Here is a 24,255-nt window from a genome sequence, read left to right as displayed (position 1 = left end):
TTTTTCTTTTTTTTTTTGGCATTTTTCAAATTTTTCAGGGGAGAGGAAATTCACGACTTTAAAATTTTGATCGGTGGTTTGGTCTATCTTAAAACTAGTTTTCTAGCTCAAATTACTGATCATTTAAGTCTGAAGTCCGACATTGCGAATTTTCAACCATGAGACTTTTCTTGTGTTCAGATTGTAATCTGACAGAGGAGGTCAAACGGATCACCAATCACCAGCTTCCGACGGTAGAAAAATTCTGGTGAAGAACTGATTTACTCCGATGCGAAGATAAAAACCTTTTTAAAAGTTTTGGCTAAACTACTTTGCGATACACAAAATCAGGAAATTGACATCGAACCTGTATATTTAAGGTTAATTACGAAAACAGAAACAAGGTAATATATTTTCTCCTTGATTCTGAAGGCGATTACGAGTGCTTCACATGAATATCTGTATTATAGTGTTTGTAACTTAGGTTATCTGTTTTCAACTGTTCTTTTGTTATCAGATTTTACAGCCCCACAGAAAGACTTTAAAACGAACATGAAGAACTTGTATCTGATTTTCGTCGTTTTGTCTTCGTTCTTAGTTTGGGGAGGTGAGTTGTAATCTTTGGTTCATGTGTTTAAAAATTGATTAACCTTAGAATCCAAATACAATGGTAACAGATTACTTCTTAACACTTAAAGAACAAAGAAAATTCATCGAGTTTAAAGTGCAATTAAACTGAGAAAATAATTAGTAACAAAAGCCCTACTGTGTAATCGTTATTTTAAAATCGCTTACAGTGATTATTTACAAATGCATAAGTTAGCAGTTTTAACGTTGATTAATGGTGTGGGTGAATAGATCTGGAAATAGATGTAATGAAGACTTCATCCTGTTAATTGTCGAGTAAATGGAACTATCAAGTTCTAAAGATAGCAAAATCGCGGAGATCGAAATGATTTCTATGCCCTCTACTAAATGTAATAGCGAAAATTTCGAATTCAGTCAGATTTATGGTGTGGTTTGGAACTGCAAGTTCCGCTGTGAGGTAGTCGCTGAGTGACATGGTTTTGTTTTAAATTGGTTGTAGAAATTAACATAATAGCCTGTTCCACAGAGCTGCGTGCATTTCAGATCAACCAAACTATTGCTTAGAGAATGGTTTGAACACAGTTGTCTTGTCACAGGCGGGTAAGGTGGAATATGGTCGCCGGGGAGAGTGTAGTCCTGAATCGGACAGTTGTTAACACGGCCTATCTATCCGGTTGTATCATTCGAGGGACTGGCAAAGTTCTGTAAAGAGCTGCGAAGCCGTGATGAAAATGAGGAGGAGATGCTTCGAATTTTCTGGCGCTTTCGCCGCCAGAAATGCGCTGTCACACGCGCAAAAAAAACCGCCAGCAATGCAGGCTATTGTTACAACTGTAACAGTGACTGATCTAAGGCAACCTCTGTGGATGTCTTAATTGCAGAAGTATCATGTTATAGCTTCTAGATTTTAATTAAGCCAAAATGAAATTTAATAACTGAAAGTTTATAGCGACTTTCCGTGGTGTTGTAATTTTAAAATTGAGTATATTTACTAAATGACATATTTGTCCCCAAATAGCGCATGCGCACTTTTAAATTTTGTATTTTCAATTTATTGAGAATTTTTTTTTGTTATTTTTCCTTTGCTTTTAGAATGCCGAGCAGTGTCAAGAGGTAATAACAGTCACGATAATGAGTAATTTCTAAGTGATTAAATTAGAATTTAAGTAATATTTAAAACAAAACTTGTCAAGAAAAAGAGATGTCAGCACGAAAATGCTGGGAAAAAAGAGTGATTCAACTGTGTCTGCATTCCATATCGATCTTATACTGGAACTCATTGATTACAAGTAAAAGTAAAAAGTGAGACTGAAATTAGGATTTTTTAGGTGGGAATATCTCTTAAGTTTTAATATTTACCTCGTCTTTATTAACAAAGATATTGGAAAAAGGATACCACAGCTATACTATTTAAAGATGAAAATTTGTTGTGAGCCATGTTTTGTTGACATCAGAGTTGCCATGGCAACGTAATGACGCCCATTACGTTTTTAATGACAATTGCTCTTCTATTAGTTTATGATAAGCTCAGCTGGCAAAGCGCCCACTTGCCCAAGACACAGAAAGCCAATACTTCCTCTAATAACCGGTCTCGGCCAACTTGTCTTGTCCCCAGTGCCCACGCCACACCTCGTTATCTTCTTGGCCTCCATAAGACATACGGGACATAAGTATTCTCTCTTCTTAAAGCCGATCTCTTTAATAGCGGTCAAGAGTATAACTGGGCTGAATTTCCAAAACCTTCGTTACCTTTTAGAAGGAAAACAAATGATTGTCGTAATTTCTATTTATATTGCTTTTGCGCTCTTCTCTGTCGGCGTAAGCGTTTCAACCCATCTTTGTATCGTTTGTCGCCATTGATTATCTGTCTAACTCGAGTTTGGTTTTGTTTGTTTTTGCTTTGGTTGTTTGTTTTTGTTGTTATTTTTTTCTCCACCCTTCACTTCCCTTTTTCAACAAAATGAAAAACTGTTCTACCTGCATGTCTACATAGAATGTCGTGACAATTTTCACAACTGTGAGACATGGAAGAGGTCTGGGCTTTGTCATGGCACTGCGCATGCGTTTTACCTCCGGAATGGCTGCGCAAAAACCTGTGGGTTTTGCAAAAGTAAGTAATATTAACGAACGTTAGAGTAACAATGTATGTGTCTTAGGTCAGGGATAACAGTAATAACTCAGGCACGTGAAGTCTACGTGATCATTTAGGAGAAGATCTCATAGCCTGTTCTACTATCTGAACGCCTGGAACAGGCAATAGATCTCAGAGTATTGTGCTCTTAGTGTTCTTGCCTAGACGCCAGGCCACATCATTCCGCACGGCCTATTAATTTTGGGTCACGTGGCCGTTCGTCTCGGAACGGGAACTAGCTGTAAATGACTTATTAAACTGAGGTCATACGTCCATGAAACTAAAAAGAAACAAGAGCCATAATAGGACCTCTTGAAAGAAATGGTCTCTTAAAGGAGCTATGTCACCTATATCTTAGCGAAGCTGGCCACCAAATTGAATGAAATATAAAAATAACAGCTTATTAAACTTTGAAAGGAGGGTAGAGCTCGCATGGACAAAATTGAAGAATATTAAATGGGTTTTCCAATTGTGTTCTTTTTTTAAAATTGTTTAGCTACGTAGCTTTTCAAAGTTGATCTCTGATGTTATTAATGATGTTTTGGGCGCTAAGAAAACACACTCAACTTTTGTGCTATGAAGCTGTTATTGTGTTAAATAGAATTAATTTCCTCGCCAGCACTTAGCAAGTAATTTGGAAAACGTACAGAATGGCCTTAAAAAATGCTCAGTGACATATTTCCTAAAATAAAAACTGTTTTATTCTCGCAGGTGACACTCCATTACAGACCAATCAACATTCAATTCAAGATACTCCCAAGAAAGCAAACAAACAAAATAATAAAGGGATTGGTCAGGGTCAGCAGAAACTTCATTCTCCTGGTCAGGTACCATTGCCTTCAGATCCTTCATTGAAATCAGGACAAGGTAAGCCATTCACTGTGATAAAGGTTTTTTCAGAAAGTCATTTCTCAGTTTTAACCATGGCACTTATATTTCAGTTGAACTTAAATATAACGGATTCCGAATAAATTCCAGATATTTATAAAATAACTGAGATAGTACGCGTGATCTGATTGGTCAAAAACCTATGGTTTATTATACCGGTAAACCCATAGAAAAAGGCATCCGGACCACGAGCCATAAACAAAACCGGCTATTGATCTGCAAACAACGATTTTAGAAAGGCTAAAAAACAGAACAAGCTACTTACCCAGCCCTTCTTAATATCAAAAGTGTTGGTTTCCACATTTTATTACTGCCATAGCTTTAGGAGTAATAAAGCACAAAGCTGGAAAGCAGTTTACATTTCACGACGATGCCAAATCGCAGAGAAAGACAACAACTGTGTGAATTTCTGGTGTAGAAAGTCTCCAGGAAAACTTAACCATTTGCCAACCAGCAACAAAACGGATAGTTTTAGCATTCTTGATTTATTTTATGTCAAAATTAAATTCGTTAATGAAAGAAATTGTTCCAAAAAGAGATCTCTGATCAAGATATGGTGCAAAATCGGCCGCTGTAGGTTGTAAACAAGCTGCCAACGATGATGAAAGATGTCAGACTTTCGGGCTGGTTTTTTCCAACATTTGCACAAATCATTCGGTGATATCGATGCTATAACCTACCTCAAACCACCTGACTTTACAAATCGACAAATATTAACGCCAATATGTGGCTACGGCAAAGAAACCTTTCTCCGCCACTGACATATTTCCATCGGTCGCTGTACGTGCATATAAAGTTACATGCGACAACTTCGCAAATGCAGCCACGTCGTAACCGCAGAATTTCTTGATCATAACAAAGTCCAGAAAACAGATCTTACCACTGCGGCTTGTAAAATGTGAATGAAGTCCTCCATTACAATAGCTGCCAGTTCTGTCTGTAGGCACGAAATTCTTACGGATTGACTCAACAAAATACAGCTGTGTACAGTCTGATGTTCAATTAATTTCTACTTCTGTAGTAAACAAACCATGAACGTATTCTTTCATTGTACGTTCGCTTGAATAAAGGTTGACTTTTCCTGTAAAACAGCTTTCATAACTTATCATGTAATGAGTGCAAAAACTCGTGTTTTGAAGTGCTGCTGTTTGTTGTTTGACTGAACTGAGTTTTGAGAAAGTTCAGCGCCATTAAATCGTGAGTCATGATTGGCTTATGATGACTTTAGAGAGAAGACATGACTTGATCACGGTACTAAAACCATATTTTTTACCTAAAAGACTCCATTCTACTAAAAGTTATTTTATAGAAGCAATAGACCACACTTTCTATGGGTTTACCGGCGTGATAACCCACTTGGGATGTTGGGAGAACACTCGAAAAGCTTGTAAATCACTCGCCTTCGGCTCGTGATTTACAAGCTTTTCTCGTGTTCTCCCAACATCCCGCGTGGGTTATCACGCCGGTAAACCCATAGAAAGTGTGGTCTATTGCTTAAAAAGAGCGATGTTCGTCGGTCGATGCCATTTTAACGGGCCATGCCCCCATCTATAACAAAGCTATTAGTGATAATAGATGTAATATATTCTCTAGATTAAGTTTTCATGAGATAGCATAGCCTTAACGAGAACAAACTTTTAGCCCCAGTTGAATTTAGTTCGTTTAAAGTTCGGAAAGGTCTAGGATTATCTCTTGAAGTGGTATCAGTTAGAAAAGACGGTTGGTTAAAATACATACTTCAATTTTTTGGAATTAAGGCGGATAGTCTCTTCAGTTATAGAAATATAATGGATAGGAGAAGACCCAATTCAATATACTTCCATTACAATGAACGCTATTTTCCCAATAATTTAGCTCTTCGTTATAACAATTTTCCCCCTATATTAAAAGCATCTTAAAATAAACTGAAAGGATTTGACCCGGAAGGTAATGAATTGAAACGAAATATTTCGACTGCGCTCAGCCTTTCATGAACCTGGTCCAGTTTAAGGACACGGACCCGTTATGTCCGCGAGCACAATCGACCACTGAGCGCTTTTTTGCACCTTATACGTACTATCATCTTGCTTTTAAGGAGAAAAAAGGCTTTCCAAAGTCTTTCAACCTTTCAGGATAACTTCTTCAAGTTAACTAAATGAAGCGCGTTATTTTAACCAAAAATATTGGTCATTCTTACTTAAAAGAAACTTGTTAACACTACCATATACTAAAAGACAACCAAACAAAAAGGTCAAAATAACCCTGTTGATAGTTATTTTAACAGCTTTTAAATTAGTTATTTCAAATCAATAGAATCCAGTTATTTCAAACCAATCTACAAAGTAAATTGGTCACTATGACTAAAACAAAAGGATTCTCTCAGATGCATTTTGCAACAATGTTCATTGGTTATTGTAACTAATCAAATTTTACAGTGCACGTTAATTTAAAATCGTACCTTTCATGCCAAGTCTCTGTTGGACGTGTTCTCAGGAACGTGTTCATGACGAACGGGAATCGGCCTTACAAGCTTGACCACGTGATACTATAGGCGGGAAAAAGATAATGCGAAATAACGATGTTTGTTTGAGTACATGACAAAATTCAGTACCTTATTCACAGTTGCTTCCATAATTTTGGCGTTTTTTAACTACCCTTCCTTCTACCGGCCCTCAGAAAAGTGCACAGATAGGTTTGTGTCACAGACGTGTAAGCAATGGAAGGATGGACAGATGTGTCTGGACGACCGTTACAGAAATTATCTGACTTACGGCTGTGCTTCCACATGTCGCTTTTGTAGTAAGTACAGATCTTCAGTTTTATAACACTGACGACAGAGATATACATTAAGTACTGTTTAAAAAACGAGCAGGAGTGTATTATCAGGTTTAAAACTCGAGGCAAAGCCGATAGTTTTAAACCTGATAGTACACGAATACGAGTCTTTTGAACAGCTTCAAAATCTCTAATATAAATCAACTCATTCTTGCACTAATATTTAGATTTGAGGTTATTTTGCTCTAAAGAAAAATCGAACGTAAAGTTTAGCCGTGTCTTTATTAGATATAAAGACCGTTATTAACCATTACTTCTTTCGTTCTTTCTTTATTTCTTTTTTTAATTGCTCACATCCTTTAGAACATTGCCTTTATGAAAGGCACCACAGAGTCCTTGGACGGCCATACATGTTTCATTTTTTTCTTAAAATGTCATTTAACCTCCTCCTTGTCAGATTGCCGTGATACATATAGAGAAAGCCCATATTGTGACGAGTGGAAATTAAAAGGATTTTGTAAACAATATAAAGATCAGCTGGATACTTATTGCCCAAAAACATGTGGATTCTGTATCAGTAAGTATAACTGATATTTTTCCCCTGAAAAACTCACGCTCACACACAAGCAACATTTTGTCCCACACGCGACCTAGATGCAACAGAATATCATAGTGACTAATGGTAGAGTTTAATTTACTTCTCAATCAAGATGCAAAGTACGAAGAAACCACAGTACCGCCTCAGAACACAACAGCTCCTACACCGTCCCAGAGCGCTACACCTCCAAGTTCCGATCAAGAGAAGGCAAGACCAGTTATTACGGTAGTTAAGAACGTTATTCAACGTCAGCCACTGAACGCGAGATTTGCGAATACTGGGAACGCCAATTCCAAAAGAGGTTTGCCGTTATTCAACAGGGAAGGAAATGCAGCGCTGTGGTCTGTCAACGCTGATACCAGGATTACGCTACCTCAACCACAGCAATATGACGACATGGGAGGTAAGGAAAACGCCTGGGGGGAGGGTACTTTCTTTGATGGCCTATTCGAAGAGGCTCGGTCCTGCCGGAAAGCTAAGGGGCTCCATTTTCAGGCTTCAGGTATATGAAAGGGTGGAAGTTTCACTAGTTTAAGTATAAGAAAGGGTAGGAAAATCTGGAGTTTTGGCCTCTAAAAGGTCCTAAGAGGGCTAACAAAATATGCATCTTATGCTTGTGAAAAAGACAAAAATCGGATCATTTTAGTTTTCTGGGAAACTGCCCACCGACCCCTTCCCTAAACCAACATTAACACTTAGTTCTTACTTAGGGCAAAATGTTGGAATAGGGGAGGGGTAGGTGGGCAGTTTCACAGACACGTAAAATGATCCCAAAAATCTACCTGCTGTAGTAATTTATTCGTATTAAAAAGACAGTGCAGTTACAGCAATTGTAATAGCCTACGAGCAGGCTGACATGTTACAAATCATTAAAAATTGCGACAGCTTAGTTTATTACAAATTGCGATGGACAGCTATTACAAATTGCAACAGCTTTTTTATTGCAAAGTGCGACACGGGTTTATGACAAATTGCGACAGATATTAAAAAGTGCGATGGATTGTTTTCAAATTGCGACAGTACATCGTTCCTTGAGAACGTAACGTAACCTTTTAAAAGCTGTCCAAAATTCTTCCTGTACCACGTGCACGTAGCCTCTCTATCTTTCTTCTCGTACGCTTAACTTGTTTTCTTTCATGTAAGGTGCCGTGAGGCATCCCCTTGAAGACGGAACTTACTTCACTCCGGCCAAAACAAACGAGAAGTTTGAGTACTACACAGAGCACTACTCCCCAGATCCCTATGTAGCGGCAGCACAAAGGGAAGAATGGATGACAGCAAACACTGGTGATGGTGTCGCCCCAAATCCTTCACTCAGCCGGAAGTCAAAAGACCCGGAAGTGAAAGAAGAAAAACCAAATATTTTTGTAGTGAAGAAATCTAAAGTCAAACGTAATAGACATAAGCATTCAAAAAAGCATTGAACCAAACGAATTTACCTTGACTATCGATGAAAAATACACCAACTCGCAAAAGTGACTATTTTAGTTATGAAAAATTAGGGAGTTTAAGATACCAGGATGGCCACGGCAGCGAAAAGGTCAGTTTAAAAGTAACTTTTCTTCCTTTGAAACTTCAAGGCGATGATCCCAACTCGTACACTATGTCAAATGTAGGCTAACTCTCCTGGAATTGAATTCCTAAGAAAAATATTCAAGTTAAAAGAGAAAAAGTGGAATTCGTCGTCGTTTGTTTATCGCGTCCAAGAGAGAATGAACTCATTCTGTCTTGTCGCGTCGCAGTCGTACAGCGACGGCAAAGAAATGTACCAAAAAGTTATTGTTTTGCTAATCTAATTAAAATTCTTGCTGTTTTGCCGTTCTCGTTGTCCTTACTTTCGTGACATCTTTGGCCCTGTACACATAAATACAGATATTGGTTAGAATAATCAAAATGAAGTTTTAGCGAACGTCGTCGTTAATTCACCTGTGAATTGTGACTTTTCCACTATGGTTTGCTCTAGGACCTTTTTATATGGGGAAAACCTGTCTCTAGTATAACCGTCACCCTCCCAGCCGAGTCAACTTTAGAAAGCATTTATACAGTGGAAGCTCCGTGTGTGACTACCCTTCATAAGTGACCACGTGACTTTTCGCAATTTGGGTGGTTACTTGCGGGAGCGCTTGCATATGCTCTCATAAGGGACCTAACGATCCGAAAACGGTGACGTTCATGAAAACGTCGCTGAATAATAGACTCCGCATCCTTTCAAACCATTTCGCGATTATCCCAAGTCGCCCAGTTACTTAAAACAAGGAAATTTAAGTTAGAGCTAAGGGGAGGGGACAGAGATGGTACAATTTATCGCCTGGCCTTTCATTTCACGTCGTAGTTGTACAGGGACGGCGAAGAAATGTACAAAAAAGGGTGATGCACGTGCAAAGTTGTTGTTTTGCTCATTGAACCTATGGACTTTTTGACGTTGCCGTTTCTGTTCTCGTCGTAGTTTCCTAAAGTCCCTAAATAATGTCTCGCCTGGACCAAGTTGACCCAGCTGGGCAGGCTAAGGTCTTAATAGAATAATATGAAAAAAATAGTTGACCAGGCTAGTAGGGCGGTGACCCTATAACAACAAAAGGGTGACCAGGCTAGGCGAGTCACCCCTCCAGCCCAGCCAACCTTTTTTCTCAAGTGGACAGCTCGCCATCGTTTGTAAGGAAATGTATGAAAAGTTAGCTCGCCCAGTGTTGATCGGATAGGCGGGTGACCCATCTATCCGGAACAACTTTCCCCATATAACTGGGGCCTAGGAACGTGGGGATAAATAGACAAAATAGAAGAGTTAATTCCTCAGGAACTTTTACGCATTCATAATGGTTAGTGACTTCCTTGCCTGAGTTAAACTTCAGAGGCCACAGTTTAGTGCTTTGCGCAGCTCACGAGACTTACTGTTTCATCAGTTTTAATAGTTTATGTCGTTTTTGTCCTTCTCAATAAATTATGAAAAAATAGAAACATATATAATTTTTAGCACAGTTGTGTATTTCAAGCGTTAAGTTTTGACATACGTTAGAAATATCATCCTATTTTGTGTAAATTTAGTCATAATGAAAATAAATTATTTTGCGCCAGCCATAAAGAGATCGCCCCTGTCATTGTTTCTAGATCACTTTTTTTGTTGTTGGAAGGGGGGGGGGGGGGGTGGGGGGGATCAAAGGAACCGCTTAGTTTCACCTGGGTAAGGATGTATCGTTACCTTTCATAAACCATGATCCGTGTGATCTTCGATCACTGATAAATCGTGACTTAGATCATTCCAGATAAACGTACCGACCTAGGGGGAGAGTCATTGGAAATGTTTTTGTGATGATAACGCTACTGATTTCAAACATTAACAGAAGTATTAGTATTGGTGGAAATACGCGAATAGTACATATGAAAAATTGGCATTTTCTGACTATAAGAGTAAAGCCTTTCAGGAATGTGAAATTTTTTTTTCCATTTGCACGCAAATGAAACTCATTTTCGCAAAAGAAAGAGTTTGCACATGGCCTCATCCTGAAACCGAATTTTTTTTGCATTTAAAAAATGGCCTTATAGCTTTGTCCAAAAAGTCGGGTAGAGAGGACATAGATTAATATCTGAAAAGTTCAAGTTCGATTAATTTATTTTTGGAAAACCACTGATCATGGTGTCCTAACCTCTTGGAGAATTTGTTTTGTTGTTGTTGTGCAAACTAAGGATACTGTGTATTTCGGAAAATGAAATTTTACTTTTCACAAAAACGTCCTAGAATTCTTACCATATGGCCTCTTAAAGTAAGCAGCTTTACCAAAATAAACCTGTTGTCAATGCATTTGAATGGCAACTGCAGGTGGCGAACTAAAGCTAACAAGCCGTGCATTTACTGAAAGAACCATATCGTTTTAAAATGAAGGTCCTGAAGCAAATTATCATCTCCGTTAAGATAAGTTAAGGCAAGATAGCATCAAAAAAGGAAAGAAAGCCTAATTGCGAACGTGGATGAAATCAAAAGATAGCAAGCACTCTTTCAGTTGTTATTTTCTAAAAATGAAGCTTTTCCTGATAAAAGCTTCAAAATTGAATTTCAGTGCAAAATAGTAAAGGTCATTGCATTCTAAGTTTAGTTTATAATGCTTGCCGGGAGTGTTAAACAAGAAATTTTACTAAATCGATTCTTGAAACTGGAATCGAAACCTGACTCTTCAACTAGCCAATTAGTCTAAGTCATTCATCAGGGCAGATAGATTCTCTCAACGAAAGCCAGCTTTTAAATCCCTTTACGGTGGCTAAATTGCAGAGTAATAAAACTTAAGTTAATCAGTTGAAAGAAACATTTTTTGTCTTTGCGGAGTCTCAGCATGACAGTTTGTAAAAAATCAAATCTAGTTCCCCTAGAAATTCTTTATCAGCCTCGTTTAAGTTTACGATATTCTGGTCTTTCGTGCCCTCGACGTTTTCAAGGATCATAAAATATTTACAAGTTCAACCTTTCTCATGGAAACCTAGTATGTATCCCAAATGAAAAAGGGAATTGTTTATTCAAAGATTACAGGTAAGACTTGAAAGGCTTTGTCCCGTGAATTCGTTGAGCAAACAGAAAAAGATACAACGCCAAATTCCTTCCAAAGAAATCTCTTGACCTTTCCAACGCTTTATAGGTAAGAGCATAATCTTTTAACTATTTGCTTAAACGAAAAGGAGGTGTTCAAGTCAAATTCAATTGATTATTAACATGTCGGTTATGTTAGTGACAAGCAAATGTTGGCAGTGGTATAAGTGGTAGACTTAACCGCTTTCTCTTTCGACAACGTTCTAGTTGGCCGAAAACTTAAGCAATAGTAAGGGGAAAACGAATGCTGTCGTCGTAAGGAGTCAGTCGCCGGCTTTTCAGTTTCTAAACAAGGTCATATACCACAATATACCACATGATCCAAGTGTGGAGCTAACAAAATACTAAACCCCTACACCCTCAACGCGAATTTAACTTTTCTTTATTCACAAAACCACGTAAAAGTTGAATGTTGTGCGCCAGTATTACTGTTAGAATTTTTGCAGTCTTTTACAAATCTGTCAAGACCGTTTTTTTTTCTCTGCAGTGGTCCTTTTTACCGCATGACTGGGAGATGCTAATTGCTTCGCTGTTTTCGTTGTCGATAGTACTTTCATTGACAGGTCAGCCCTTTTAAACTTCGACATTGTTGTGTGTTGTTGTTTTGTTGTTTCTTCTGTGTCTTATAGGGGAATATCGACTGATAAATCGGCCGGTACCTCAGTCGACTGTCGTTCGACAAACTTTTCGACATTGATATCGGTCGATATATCGACCGACTCTCCACCGACACTCGACCGATATAGCGACCGATACGTCGACCGACAGCCGACCGAGAAATCGGCCGATATATCTGTCGATACCCCCTATAAGGCACATGATCCGTTTTTTTCGAGCTGCTTTCAAGATACGGTGTATCCAGTACTACAGTGATAATATAAATTTACTAACTTGAAAGCTAACGTCACTGGTTATTTTATCATCAGACAGTAAGCTGTCTAATGGAGAAATAAAACCCATCCGTCGGTCACTTCCTGGAGGAACATCAGGTCAGTGTATGAGGAGCACTTTTCTGTAGTTTGTTCACTCATGGAACACCTTAAAGCTCTCGGTAAGATCTCGTCGTGCGCTCAATATCAAATTGGAATTTGGAGCTCAGTTGCTTTTTGAGGGGAAAGGGAAAGAAAATAAACCCAGAAGAACCAATCAGATCGAGAAGGAGGACCAACAGCAGACAAAATTTAGCTTCCATATGAAACACCCTCCCAACTTTGTTTGTACGCAAATCCACTCACCACTACGTTACCCTTGGCCTAATCACCGTTAAAGGTAAAACAAGAGAATTCATTTGGATGTTTTATGACCTTTTGGTGACTGCATTAAAGAGAGAGAGAACTTCGTTAAAATTCTATTCGGGCACGGATCCAGATCGCTTTCCACCGATTTCAAGATACAAAAATTTACAGCTTACTGGGGAAGCTCAACCTAGCCATCGGCCTCTAGAAGGACATGCGTTCTTAATTCGGCGCTGGCGTTGTCGAAAAACAATGACGTCTTTTGTCTCGATCCACCCTCGAAAAGATAGTAAAAAATAGTTATCATTATAGTTATCTTTTCCTCGCTCATACAGGTTTTTCTCCAAGAACTCCAATCCTTTTCCCACCTCTCCTTAATAACCAATATTTCTTAATAGGTCATTTTCGTATTGCCCCGCGCCTCCTGTTTCAAAGCGATGCTAAGTGCAATGCCATCGATTTGAAAACGATCTTCTGTTTTTCTTCCATCAAAACATTTTTTCGTAACAAAGGGTTGGACTTCGCCTTGTTTTCAAAGCGAGAGTTTGTGGAACTCGGAAATGGCCAGTATTGCATTTTGGTAAGGAATGTAAACGAAGAGCCACTTCATGGATGTCCTTCCACTTCAATCATATCATATTCATATTCATTCTGAGTGAAAACGCTTACGTAGTTTCTTGCGCTAGAAGAACCGTTTAAATAACATAGGTGGTTACTTTTAATTTTCTGGACACAAATTCTTGATTTTTATGGTTATTATGAGGCCACAAATGTTTCAGGTTGTGATCGCTCTTGCCAAAGAGAATGCATCGAGGTGCACAATAAATACCGTGCAAACCATGGCTCTCCACCGCTGGTGTTTGATCAAAAACTGGCGGACGAGGCTCAAGCACTGATTGATAAAGGAGTTTTCAAGCATTCTGATTGGGTGGAATTGAAAAATAAAGGTGCAGCTTTCGCCTGGGGTTCCCTTTTTCCAACGTTCACAGCGGTAATAAAAAATTGGCACGACGAAGGATTATATTATGATTACCAGACGGGAAACCCAAAGAAGCCTACTCAGGTATGAGATTCGCTTCTTTGGCTGTTTTTGAGTTGCAGAAAAGCTATTGTTAAAAGTTTGACACAACTTCAAGATTTTCACTTTAATATGATTGTCGGCGTCTTTCATGTTTGGTGATTTGGTGCACGGTACTTCAATCAAGGTGATGTTATATTTGACGATTTGCAAAGACAACTTTTAGCTCAACACAGCGTTACTACATTTTTGTGACATTGTTTCAAATAGCAGCACATTATTCCAACATCGCAACGCTGTGTTGCGCTAAAAATTGTCATTGCAAATTTTCTCGAGTAACATCACCTTTATACCCACAAAAAAATTGACACTTGATAAGGATAAGCGAGGTGGACCGCGATACATTTTTCCAGGAATCAGTTTGGCAAGCGACTGCTCAATCTTGCTAATAGAGCAGGTGAGAACTTAATACCATTTCCCTCACTGCACAACCGACCGCCGTATTTTTGTATTTTTAGATAGTGGATCACTTTGCCCAGGTGGTTTGGAAGGGAGCTCATAAAGTCGGATGTGCGCGAGGTGGATTTTATGGTGAGCCGTGGTATGTAGCTCATTACGACAAGGCACCTGTTATAGGCAAGCCTATCACTACAGTCAACATTGAAACACCGAAACAGGTATGGATGTCAAACTTAACTTGTAACCTAACTGAGAGTATCTTCATTTGAACACAAGGAGCGGACTTCCAACTTTTACGAAAAAGGAGGGGCTCAGACGAGATTTTGATCAACCGAGCCGGCCTCATCAGCCAAGCTCATATGAGTGGGAAACTGATTCGGTTTTATCAAAGGAGGTGATGAAGTCAATTAAAAGCATAAAATAGAATTAATTGTAAGTGGATTGCTGAATCAATAAGTCATGAGTCAACTAAAAAATAATAACTCTCAATTATCTTGACAGAACTTATTCTATTCACCGGCTTTCTGAAGTCCTGGGAAACTCTCGTTTTCGCTGTAGGGCGGAAAGCCAAAATCGTTTCTCTGTGCAAATCCCGGGTGAATGTATTCGATGCCAGCGATTCCCAAAGCTAAGGAGCCACGTATCTCTTTAAAAAAAAGTTTCGTAAGGTAGAAATTGAAACATCACAACAGTACTTCTTTTTACCATTTGTTCATTTTAACAGGACGACAGCACATGGTTTAGAGATTTATCCCCATTCTCCGAGGACTTGGAAAACGCGCAGCCAATATAGAAAACGACCTGCACCATCAATATATGGGAAAGCAGCTACGCGAGTAATTCTTTTAAAGTAATCCAAGCCATGTCTTTAAAAAGACTGTGTATTCAAATATTTCGGCGTATATGTTGTAGCAAACTTTTCTGTTGCGTGAATTTTCCTTTCACTTAGATTAAGACAGATTATGGAGCTGAAACTAAAGCAAAGTAAGATAATAATTTAACTGCGGTTGAAATTTCAAATCGCACAAAAATTTAAGCACATTTAAGAGGAATACAAGGCTCAGAAAAATCGTTTTTCCTTTCTAGTTCTTTATTACATGCTAATGCTAAAAAATTACTTATTTGTATACCAAAACGTATTATCTTTCAAATAAAATCACAATATTTCCACAGTTGGGTGGTTGCATGGAAAAACAGGAAAATATTATTTTACTCTGCACCGACTCTCGTATAATGATTTTTTTTTTTTTGACAATGCTCCCGTACGTCTCTGTTTACAAATTTATTATATACATTAATTGCCCTATAAAGCATTCATATGCAGGGGTGCAACGTCTATTTTAGTATTAGATGCTCAATGTTTTTTGGTATAGAATCCTTTGTCTGCATCTCTTTCCAATATGGCGAGCTATCCATAAACCAATACAAGTCGGGCTAATGAAAAAAGAAACAATAAACATAACTGAGTTGTTTTTCTAAGTGTGTCAATAACAAACTCTATAACTGGATTGGCTCTCATCAGCCCTTGTTTGTTGCTTAATAACTGTCCAATTTGACCTGTCTGATGAGACGCTGTTTCTAATCAAACAGGTCAATGAACAGTCAATAAATAACGAGCATCAAATATTGCTAGCCAAGAACTTTTACAAATTTGTCCATGCTAGCAAGTCAAAACCAACTAAAAAGCTTCAGTGGGCAAGTTTTCGAGCTTAGAAGGCGGGCTGGCCCGCTTGCCCCCAAGACCCCGCAGCTCGAACCAGGATCGCTCTCCTCATATAAACATAACAGAGACTTAGAGCCAGCCCGGTTTAGTGGGCCAGCCTGGCTAACCGGATTAGCACACCTATAGAGAGAGGCCCTTTAGGGAGAAAATGAATTTGGGCTACGGCTTCATAACATAACTATGCCAAAAGTGAATAAGGGTGTTTTTCAAAACTTATGACCAGCCTCATTGTTATTTCCTCCAAAAGGCTGAAGAACTTCAATTTTTACCTCCTTTGGTTTGCCCACATTTAACCTGTCAAAGCCCGGTTCGCCAGTTATGACCCCAGGGGTATCCATCTGAGCAATGTAGTATGGTTCTCCATTGACGAAAGTTTTACCACAACCCAGCAAATGTGCTCCTTTCCAAACAACCTAAAAAACAATATTGAAGTATAACACACCTAAAAGTAAAATATTGATGGCATATATCTATATTTTACTCCACGGTAGACGTAATTGGAAGTTCTTGTTAATCCTAGCCTAGCCCTGCATTGAACAGATCCCTGGATTCCTTAAAATTCCCACGTGCAAAGTTCCCTTACATACCTGGGTAAAGTGATTGACCTTCATACCACCCAGTCCCTCTCCAGTAGACCAATCATAATCCTTCTCCTCGTCATGCCACGCTTTGACTGCCGCGGTGAACGATGGGTAAAGACTGCCAAGTGCAATAGTCTCCCCACCCTGCCCCCCTGCCCAAGGAGAATGTTTGAAAACCTTCTTATCAGCCCACTGTTGCGCCTGATTCGCTAACTTCTGATCCAGCACCAGTGGCGATGCACCATGATTCAGACGATACCGATTATGGGCATCCAGACACTCCTTCTGACAGGACTCGTCACAACCTGGAAAAAATGCAATTGTTTTATATTGAACGAGCAATTCTGTCGTCGCTTTCTTTGCATGTTGGTGTTCATGAGTTCAGGAATTTCTAAGGAAAAAACTTGGTTTTCAGCCTGAACAGCTTGATACCACTCCCACGTTATGATCTTTTTTTTTTCTCTTCCCTTTCTTTTTCCCGACAGAGCAACCTACGTCCAACCGTTACCAAAGAGAGGGCGATGGTAAAAAAAGACGCCATGGACATGATCATATTTCCCTTGGTGCAAAATCAGTTTTATCTTCAAACATGATGTTAATGTCAGGATATGCGAACTTTCTATGTGAGCCCCCTTTGTATGTGAATTCCAAAAGATCACTTCTTACCTTTTGTTGAAACAGGTCCACTTATCTTACTTTCTGTCATAGCATCCACCACTAGGTTAAATAATCAAAATGGGATAACGTCATTTCCGGGCGTCTAACGTCTTCTATCATGCAGAAGAACGTTGGATAGGAAATGAGCTTAATAACGAAATGAGCAGTACTGCATGTGCATCACACGTTGTGTTAAATTTATTGCTGCTGCTCAACAACAACGTGAACTTCATAATGCGACATTTTCGGCGGTTTATGGAAGACGTAAACACAATACAAAGGCGTTTTCTTTCTGTCCCTGATTTAGACGACTTTCGGTATTTACTAAACCTACCAGACTTTATGACTAAATTGACTGATTCAATCTGTACGTCTTACAATCTCACACATCTGCAAGTAGCTACATAAACAAAATGCTAGAAATGTTTCTTTACCTCGGTTGCCAATGGTTTCTCTGGATTTTGCTTGTTGAGTGTTAGGTCTCTCTTTGCATAGTCTCCTCCCACATCCAGGGATACTTTTTGCCACTGCACTTATTTCTAAAGGAGCCTGCAATTTACGTTGCAGCGCTTTTATGCCGTTTTCTATTACTTTATCTTCATTCTGTGAAATCAACTGTTGGCTTGGAAAAGTCTTTAGCCACAGGGAAGGCGAAGTTACTTGGGGCTTGAAACCACTTGAAGATGACAAGTTCATTTTAACTGGTGGCGCTAACATAAACTTTCCGGCTTTATCGGTGACACCCTGATCTTGAGCTGTTGGCAATCTTGATGCGTTTTGCCTCAACTGATCCTTCATTTTGATGTCATTAGGAAAATTCGCCAATACATCAGACTGTGTGGGAAAGGACTTGTCAGAAATTTTCCAACCTGATTTTTCTTTATAACCTGTTTTAGTGAATTTCATGTCCGTCCAAGTCATTGTTTTGTTGTCCAATCCGTGAGAAGAAACAACACGTGACTCATTTAAGTTCTTCGGAAGGTTCACACTTTGGTTAAGCATTAAACGTCCAATTGGCCTAACGGCTTTAAGACTTGACAATTTTGGAGGTCCTTGGGTATTTTCACCAACAAAAGGTTTTTTGGGGGTTTTGGATGAAACAGAAATTAGCGACTGGAGGCCAACTGACGGAGACAATTTCTCTTCTGCTTTCAGTAACTCGTTTAAATTTAGTTTAGATAGAAACGTAATGGGCTGTTTTGAATTCACTGGAGCTTGTTTCTTGCTGTTTTCCTTATAATGTAATTGTGATGAAGAAGTCGACGGATGAGACGACGAAGACGCTCTGGACGTTTTTTCAGCTGGCTCTAAAAAGAAAAAGTATAAATCATTAAAATGGCAGCTGGAACTCGTTTTATTTACCATGGGATCGTCAAAACAAGCCATCAAACACGAAGGTTATGATAAAGTTGTAAATCTTACCGCAAAAACCGCATGTTTTTCTACAAACGACGTTCATTTCCTTTTGCCTTCTCTCACAGTAACCTTGAGCTTGCCACCTCTGGCAGCTAAATTCATAAGTAGGTGAATCTTCACAGGGTTCTGTGAGAATAAATTGAGAACAAAATGACAAAGATGGTAGGTTATCTGTCTTGAGAACATCCATGATGCCACTTTTGCATCGACTCAAGTGTAAGTCCACAGCACTCCGGTGAACATTTTAAAAAGGTACAATCTGGCACGTTTATACGGAAACAATATGTAAACGATTATATATACTCTTAAGGATAGATTCCGTATATTAAGTGGATACCATTGTACCCGTTCACCAACTAACTCGTTTGGACATTTGCCCAAGGGGAATTCACATAAGAGGACTAAGTCGATAAGGCTTGTTTATAATTGTCTGACGATAGCCAAGTATTGTGAACCACAATTATGACGCTTCAACACGTTATATTTTTCCCTTAACTGTTTGCGTATATTTCATGTCCTTCACAAATCGTCGATCGTTTAAAGTAATACCTACCGTCTTGGGTTAACTGATTGCTGGGCTGTTTAATCTTTGCGCTTTCTTTGATGACGGATGGAAGTCCTATATCACAAAGTATGAAAACGTTTGAGAAAATAAGCACAGTCGAGGGTGACCAAGCTGTATTGGGTGCCTTTGTCAGGATCCGCGGCAGGGTTAGCACAGTCGGTACAGCGCTTGACTGCAGAACGGGAGGTCGCGGGTTCGATTCCCCGAGCCGGACCAATACTCAGGGCCTTAAAATAACTGAGAAATGAAGGTACTGCCTTTGCCCTGCAAATGGATAGTTCTTCGCGTGGCTCGGATGACCAGGTAAAATGGCGGCCCCGTCCCCAGTAAGAGACGTTAAAATGGTGTCCCCAATTTGTACTTTCGTGCTAAATACATTGACACTCAAATAGAGTGCATTTCTTTTTTATCCAATATGAAAGGCATTTGGGAAGCAGAGTAAAACCAAATATCGATGGAGTTAGACGCGAACGAATACCAGCGATGTTAAAACTGGTTGGAGCTTGTGGAAAGCCGAAAGGAAACAATTATCATTTCACTAAAACCAAAGCATAGGCATAGACCCTGACGAAAGTATTTTGCAAACATACATAACAACACAGTACATCAAGGACGAATACCAGCTATGTTAAAACTAGATGGAGCTTGTGGAAAGCCGAGAGGAAACAAGTATCATTTCATGTAAACCAAAGAAAAGGCAGCGAACCAGAATAATGCATTCTACAAACATACATAACAACACAGTATAACCAAGGTTATTTTTGAATAAGAAACTTACCACAATATCCACAGGTGGCCTTACAGTGTCTTTTCATAAACTCGGCGTAAGCTATTCCTTTACAGTGACCATGCTGAGCCCAAAGGTGACATTGTAAGGTGTCGTCTTGGCATTCTAAGAAACGAATATACATTACACGCTTTTCCACTCGAAAAATATGAAGCCGGGTTAATTGACTAAGGGTAAGACTTAGCAAAAGATTTAAAAAGTGGTACAAGGTTAAAGGTAGTTTGGAATGAATGTCTAAAAAGACGTCACAATCAACAGCTAATTTCTAAAGTGTCAATTTTCGTCCATTCTACAAATACACACTGTATTTGTTACTTATAATAAGAGACTACCCCCGCCCCTTTAGAAGGCCGCAGCATGCTGTTAGAGACCTATGACCGTCTTTTCCTGCTATTTTAACTTTATTAAAGTGGCAAGCCTTGAGCTGGTCTCCATAGAAATGACAAAGGTACTGGAAAAGTAACCGTACTGACGCTTTCGCATTTGTGAACTGTGAGTCAAAGAGTTTGCTTTAATGATTCGTTAACCACATCTATTGAGTAGTGACCATTATATACAAGTTCAACGGAAGTTACACTACACGTATGAACCTTACCTGCATCATCATTCATATAGGCTGTAATGTCATCTGCAGTGATTGGTGTCTGGTAATCAGATACCACTGTGGACCCGTATTCAGCGTTGCTTTTAGAATTCATATCTTTCTCGTGAAATACAAGCTTGATGGGACGACTGTTTGAACTCGGCAACTTGATTAAGGCTGGTGACATTACATGGTGTACATCAGTAACAGAAGAGCCAAGATCTGTGGAGGAGCTCATTTTGGTTAATGGAGCTGCAGTAGTTTTCCCTGTGGTTTGACTACTTTGTAAAGAACTGTTTGGCATATCTGTGGACTCTTTATCAGACACCGTTTTCACTGTCTGCTGTGGTTGTACGTATATAGCTTTTTCTTGAGAGGTAGGATACATTTTTCCTTGCCGGTTTTCCTTTTTTTCTGTTTTTACCTCGTCGTTAAGCTGAGTTAGTGATTGTGACTTTTCCTGGCTTGTCATTCCACTTATTCCGGGTTTTCTTTCAGTATGTACCCCATTTTGAGAAGTCTGCGCTGCTGAACTAGATCCAGCCTCCACGGTACCGCCTCCGTTGGTTGCACCAATATCACCTTTATGGCTATTTTCTTCTTTTACTATTGCTTGTGATTTGTTCAACACCTGCTGGTCAATAAGCTTGTTGTTCTGTAACAATGCAGTGCTCGTTGCGTTGTCACGATCACCAGGTTTAGATTTATCACCTCCACTATTTAGGATGCCGTTTGTAAAAGAATCGTTTATTGACTGATTTTTCATTTCATGTTCTCCCACTGAAGAATTAGATGTCCCTCCAACTGGCTCAGAATGGAGATTCCCGCTGAGCTTATTAGACGCAGTTTCATTTCGATTTTTATTTAATGCTACTCCTGACGCATAATACGTGGTAGAGTTCCCGCCCAAATTGCTCAAGGCAGTACTGTTTGTCTGGAACCCCTTTACCTTGGAACTATTCCCCGAATACTCTTCGTCCCCTTCGTCGTCTTGATTTTGTATCATATCATCTTCTTGCTTCATCATAGATTGAATGGCAGCTGCTTGATTGTTTTCGTCTGCTCCAAACTCATCACCATTATTCCCCTGAGAAGACAGCGTTCCGTTGTAATCTTCTTCGTCCTTAGTCAACATGTCATCGTCCTGGATTACCAAGGATTGGAACTTGGCTGCTTCCTTTCTGTCGTCCTCTGCCTCAGCTGGAACTGTAGCCATGTCATCATTCTGTTTTTTGCTGCTCGATTTTGGTTTACTTTTGTCTAAACGAATCAGGCTCTCTGCTCCTTTTTGCCAGTTGGCGTCATCTTTTGCACCTGGGACCACACGGTAACTTGCGGTTTCCTTGTTTTCATTCAAAACTATCTTGTTAAGGCTGTCTTGAAAAAGATATTGTTTTAAAATAGCGTTATTGTTCAACACTTTCTCTTCCTCTTGTACTTCGTTCAAATCAGCAGCACCTACTCGTTTATTTGGTTCCCTAAAACCATTTCTTTTCGTGCTGCTAGATTTTGACTTCCCAGGCTCCACAAATTCTCTTGTTGAAGACGTTTCTTCGCGCAACCTTGAAGGCTTTAACTGGTTAGGTTCAGGTTCTTTATACACATCAGAGGAAGATTCATACCAGTGAAGATCATCCTAAAGAAACGGTCAAAATACAACTTATTGAATTTTTATATCGGGCTTTTGTCAAACTTGGAATTAGGATTAACAATTCAACACAAATTTGAGTGCAAGCTAACATGATATATGAATAGGAGTACTCTAAGAAATGAACTCTATCATTTAACGTTTAAGAAAAGTCCTTTAGTGAATTTCCCTATCTGTCATACTTAACTTCCACTGTCATTCTTCTTTTTTTTTTTTTTCATTTTGCCACACAAAATAAATAACAGCAAGTAGAAGTAAAAACATAATAAATAGATAAATAATATTAAGTTAAAATTAGTAAACAGCTGGGAAGGTGACTGTGGTGGGGAAATCTCCGAGAAGCCAACGAGCTTAAAAATAATAGAGATTCCGCCCACCGGCGATTTAAATACTAGGCGTTCAAAAACCCTGACGCGCCGTTTATATGGAGAAAACTTGTCTCGGGTAGGGTCACTCGCACCGTTTACACGAGAAGCACAAAGTTGGCGCGGCTAAAAAGGTGACCCACCTAGTCGGGCCACCCTTTTTCCATGATGTAGTCACCAACCTTACTGGGCTTATTTTTCTCCATAGCACTACTTTGGCGCACCGTACAGGGCCAACCTGATCAAGGCGAGGCAATCAGACCTTGGGCAAGCGCTATTTTCAGCTCTTGGCTCGCTAGGCAAAGGGTCGCTAAAGTTGACTGCGGTGATCCTATTTCCCGGGACAACGTTTCTGCACACAATGCAAATTGTTTGAGTAAGGGGTTTTCTCTTAAGTTTTTGAAAATTCTATTATAAAAAGGCCAAAAAAACCTCTTTCGGAGATCCAATATTTTCTTCACCCGCTTGCACATTTGGATTAACAACTCCATCAGAATCCATCCAAACCACGTAATACTTTGATCCAAATATCTCGCTTTGTGCGCAGCCTGCTTTTCCCGCCTTTTTCCAAACGATCTGCGTAAAGTCATGAAGTGTTTTCCCTGTCTTTGATTGGCTGGAAGCAAAGTCAAAATCCCTTTCCTTGTCATGCCAGTGTTTGATAACTGTCGTGAAATTCTGTAGTTCGTTCTTTACATCCCATTCAATAAGCTGGCCGTACTTGCCTCGAGATTTCATGTCGTATCCAAACGTTCCACCATCAGCCCATCTCTGTGCCTTGTCGGCGAGAAATTGAGAGAAGACAATTTTCTTTGCACGATGATTAAGGCGATACTTATTAATAACCTCGATGCACTCTTTTTGACAAACTGAGTCGCAACCTGCCAAAAAAAGGAAAATTTTCTTTGACAAATGACAGAACCATGTACTAGTACAACAAATCCGAGTAACGAGAATTATAACCCTGACGCATGCAATAAGAAAGTAGATTACAGACACAATTAAAATTTACCACGATAAGATACAAATTTCAGCTAGTCAGGGACAAACGATTAAGTATTTTTAAGCGCGGTCGAGGAATTGAATTCGGGATTGCCTCGGCATTATCGAGGAACAAATCCAGATGGTGGTCCATTTTGGACTTGAGCTCGGGATCTCCAGATTGCAAGTTCAACATTTTTTCACCCTCTAGCCCGCTGCCTCTTTAGCACTAATCTCTTCCGCCTCCTGTTGTCTCCCTTGCTCCGAGAGGTTTTTCTCCGAGTACTCCGGCCCCCACTCCCCCGGCTTATAAAAAATCAACACTTCCAAATTCCTCAGTATTCAATCTGGAACGCAAGGGCACATTTAAACGAGTTTCTTAAGACCTCCTAACTGTTTCGTGAGCAAACAAATTTACAATTTTACAATTGCAAGTCTTAAATACAGATGCAATTTTAAGTAACAGACTTGAAGTAGTTAACCATCGATTTAAATTCAGAAAGAATACTTACCGCTTGTCGAACCAAACGATATTTTCTCTGAAATGACAAAAAATAAAAAATAAAAAACAGGATGAGTAAAGATTTTTAATAAAGAGTTTGGTTGAAACTGTCTTTCTCAAGTCAAAAAGTGAAGGTATCTATGGATACCAGCTTTATGGTTGAATGGGTCACCTCAATTTAAGTTACTTTCCCCTGCGTTAATCTTACCATTTTATTACTTCGA

The 24,255-nt window shown here is 39.3% G+C and overlaps 3 protein-coding genes across 3 annotated transcripts; 2 read left to right on the top strand and 1 right to left on the bottom strand.

The window, feature by feature from the left end:
- Positions 1–500: 500 nt before the first annotated feature.
- Positions 501–8,755, top strand: LOC140938332 (uncharacterized). Its single transcript, XM_073387822.1, has 8 exons — positions 501–586; positions 1,660–1,680; positions 2,561–2,677; positions 3,410–3,565; positions 6,188–6,364; positions 6,798–6,917; positions 7,051–7,341; positions 8,082–8,755. Exons 1-8 carry the CDS (start codon positions 532–534, stop codon positions 8,360–8,362), a joined length of 1,218 nt encoding a protein of 405 aa, XP_073243923.1. The 5' UTR covers positions 501–531; the 3' UTR covers positions 8,363–8,755.
- A 2,680-nt stretch (positions 8,756–11,435) lies between these two features.
- Positions 11,436–15,080, top strand: LOC140938956 (Golgi-associated plant pathogenesis-related protein 1-like). Its single transcript, XM_073388490.1, has 6 exons — positions 11,436–11,560; positions 11,999–12,074; positions 12,438–12,500; positions 13,526–13,809; positions 14,283–14,441; positions 14,948–15,080. Exons 2-6 carry the CDS (start codon positions 12,026–12,028, stop codon positions 15,014–15,016), a joined length of 624 nt encoding a protein of 207 aa, XP_073244591.1. The 5' UTR covers positions 11,436–11,560; positions 11,999–12,025; the 3' UTR covers positions 15,017–15,080.
- Positions 15,081–15,517: 437 nt separating this feature from the next.
- Positions 15,518–23,725, bottom strand: LOC140938331 (uncharacterized). Its single transcript, XM_073387821.1, has 11 exons — positions 23,599–23,725; positions 22,981–23,429; positions 20,548–22,171; positions 19,944–20,057; positions 19,154–19,219; positions 18,607–18,726; positions 17,619–18,491; positions 17,194–17,244; positions 16,534–16,832; positions 16,216–16,359; positions 15,518–15,657 (listed from the first exon to the last, which is right to left on the bottom strand). Exons 1-11 carry the CDS (start codon positions 23,723–23,725, stop codon positions 15,559–15,561), a joined length of 3,966 nt encoding a protein of 1,321 aa, XP_073243922.1. The 3' UTR covers positions 15,518–15,558.
- Positions 23,726–24,255: the final 530 nt, after the last annotated feature.

This window comes from Porites lutea, chromosome 5, assembly GCF_958299795.1.
Source record: "Porites lutea chromosome 5, jaPorLute2.1, whole genome shotgun sequence".
NCBI lineage: Eukaryota > Metazoa > Cnidaria > Anthozoa > Scleractinia > Poritidae > Porites > Porites lutea.
The sequence above is the reverse complement of the archived record's forward strand: the minus strand, read 5'-3'. Positions and strand labels throughout refer to the sequence as shown.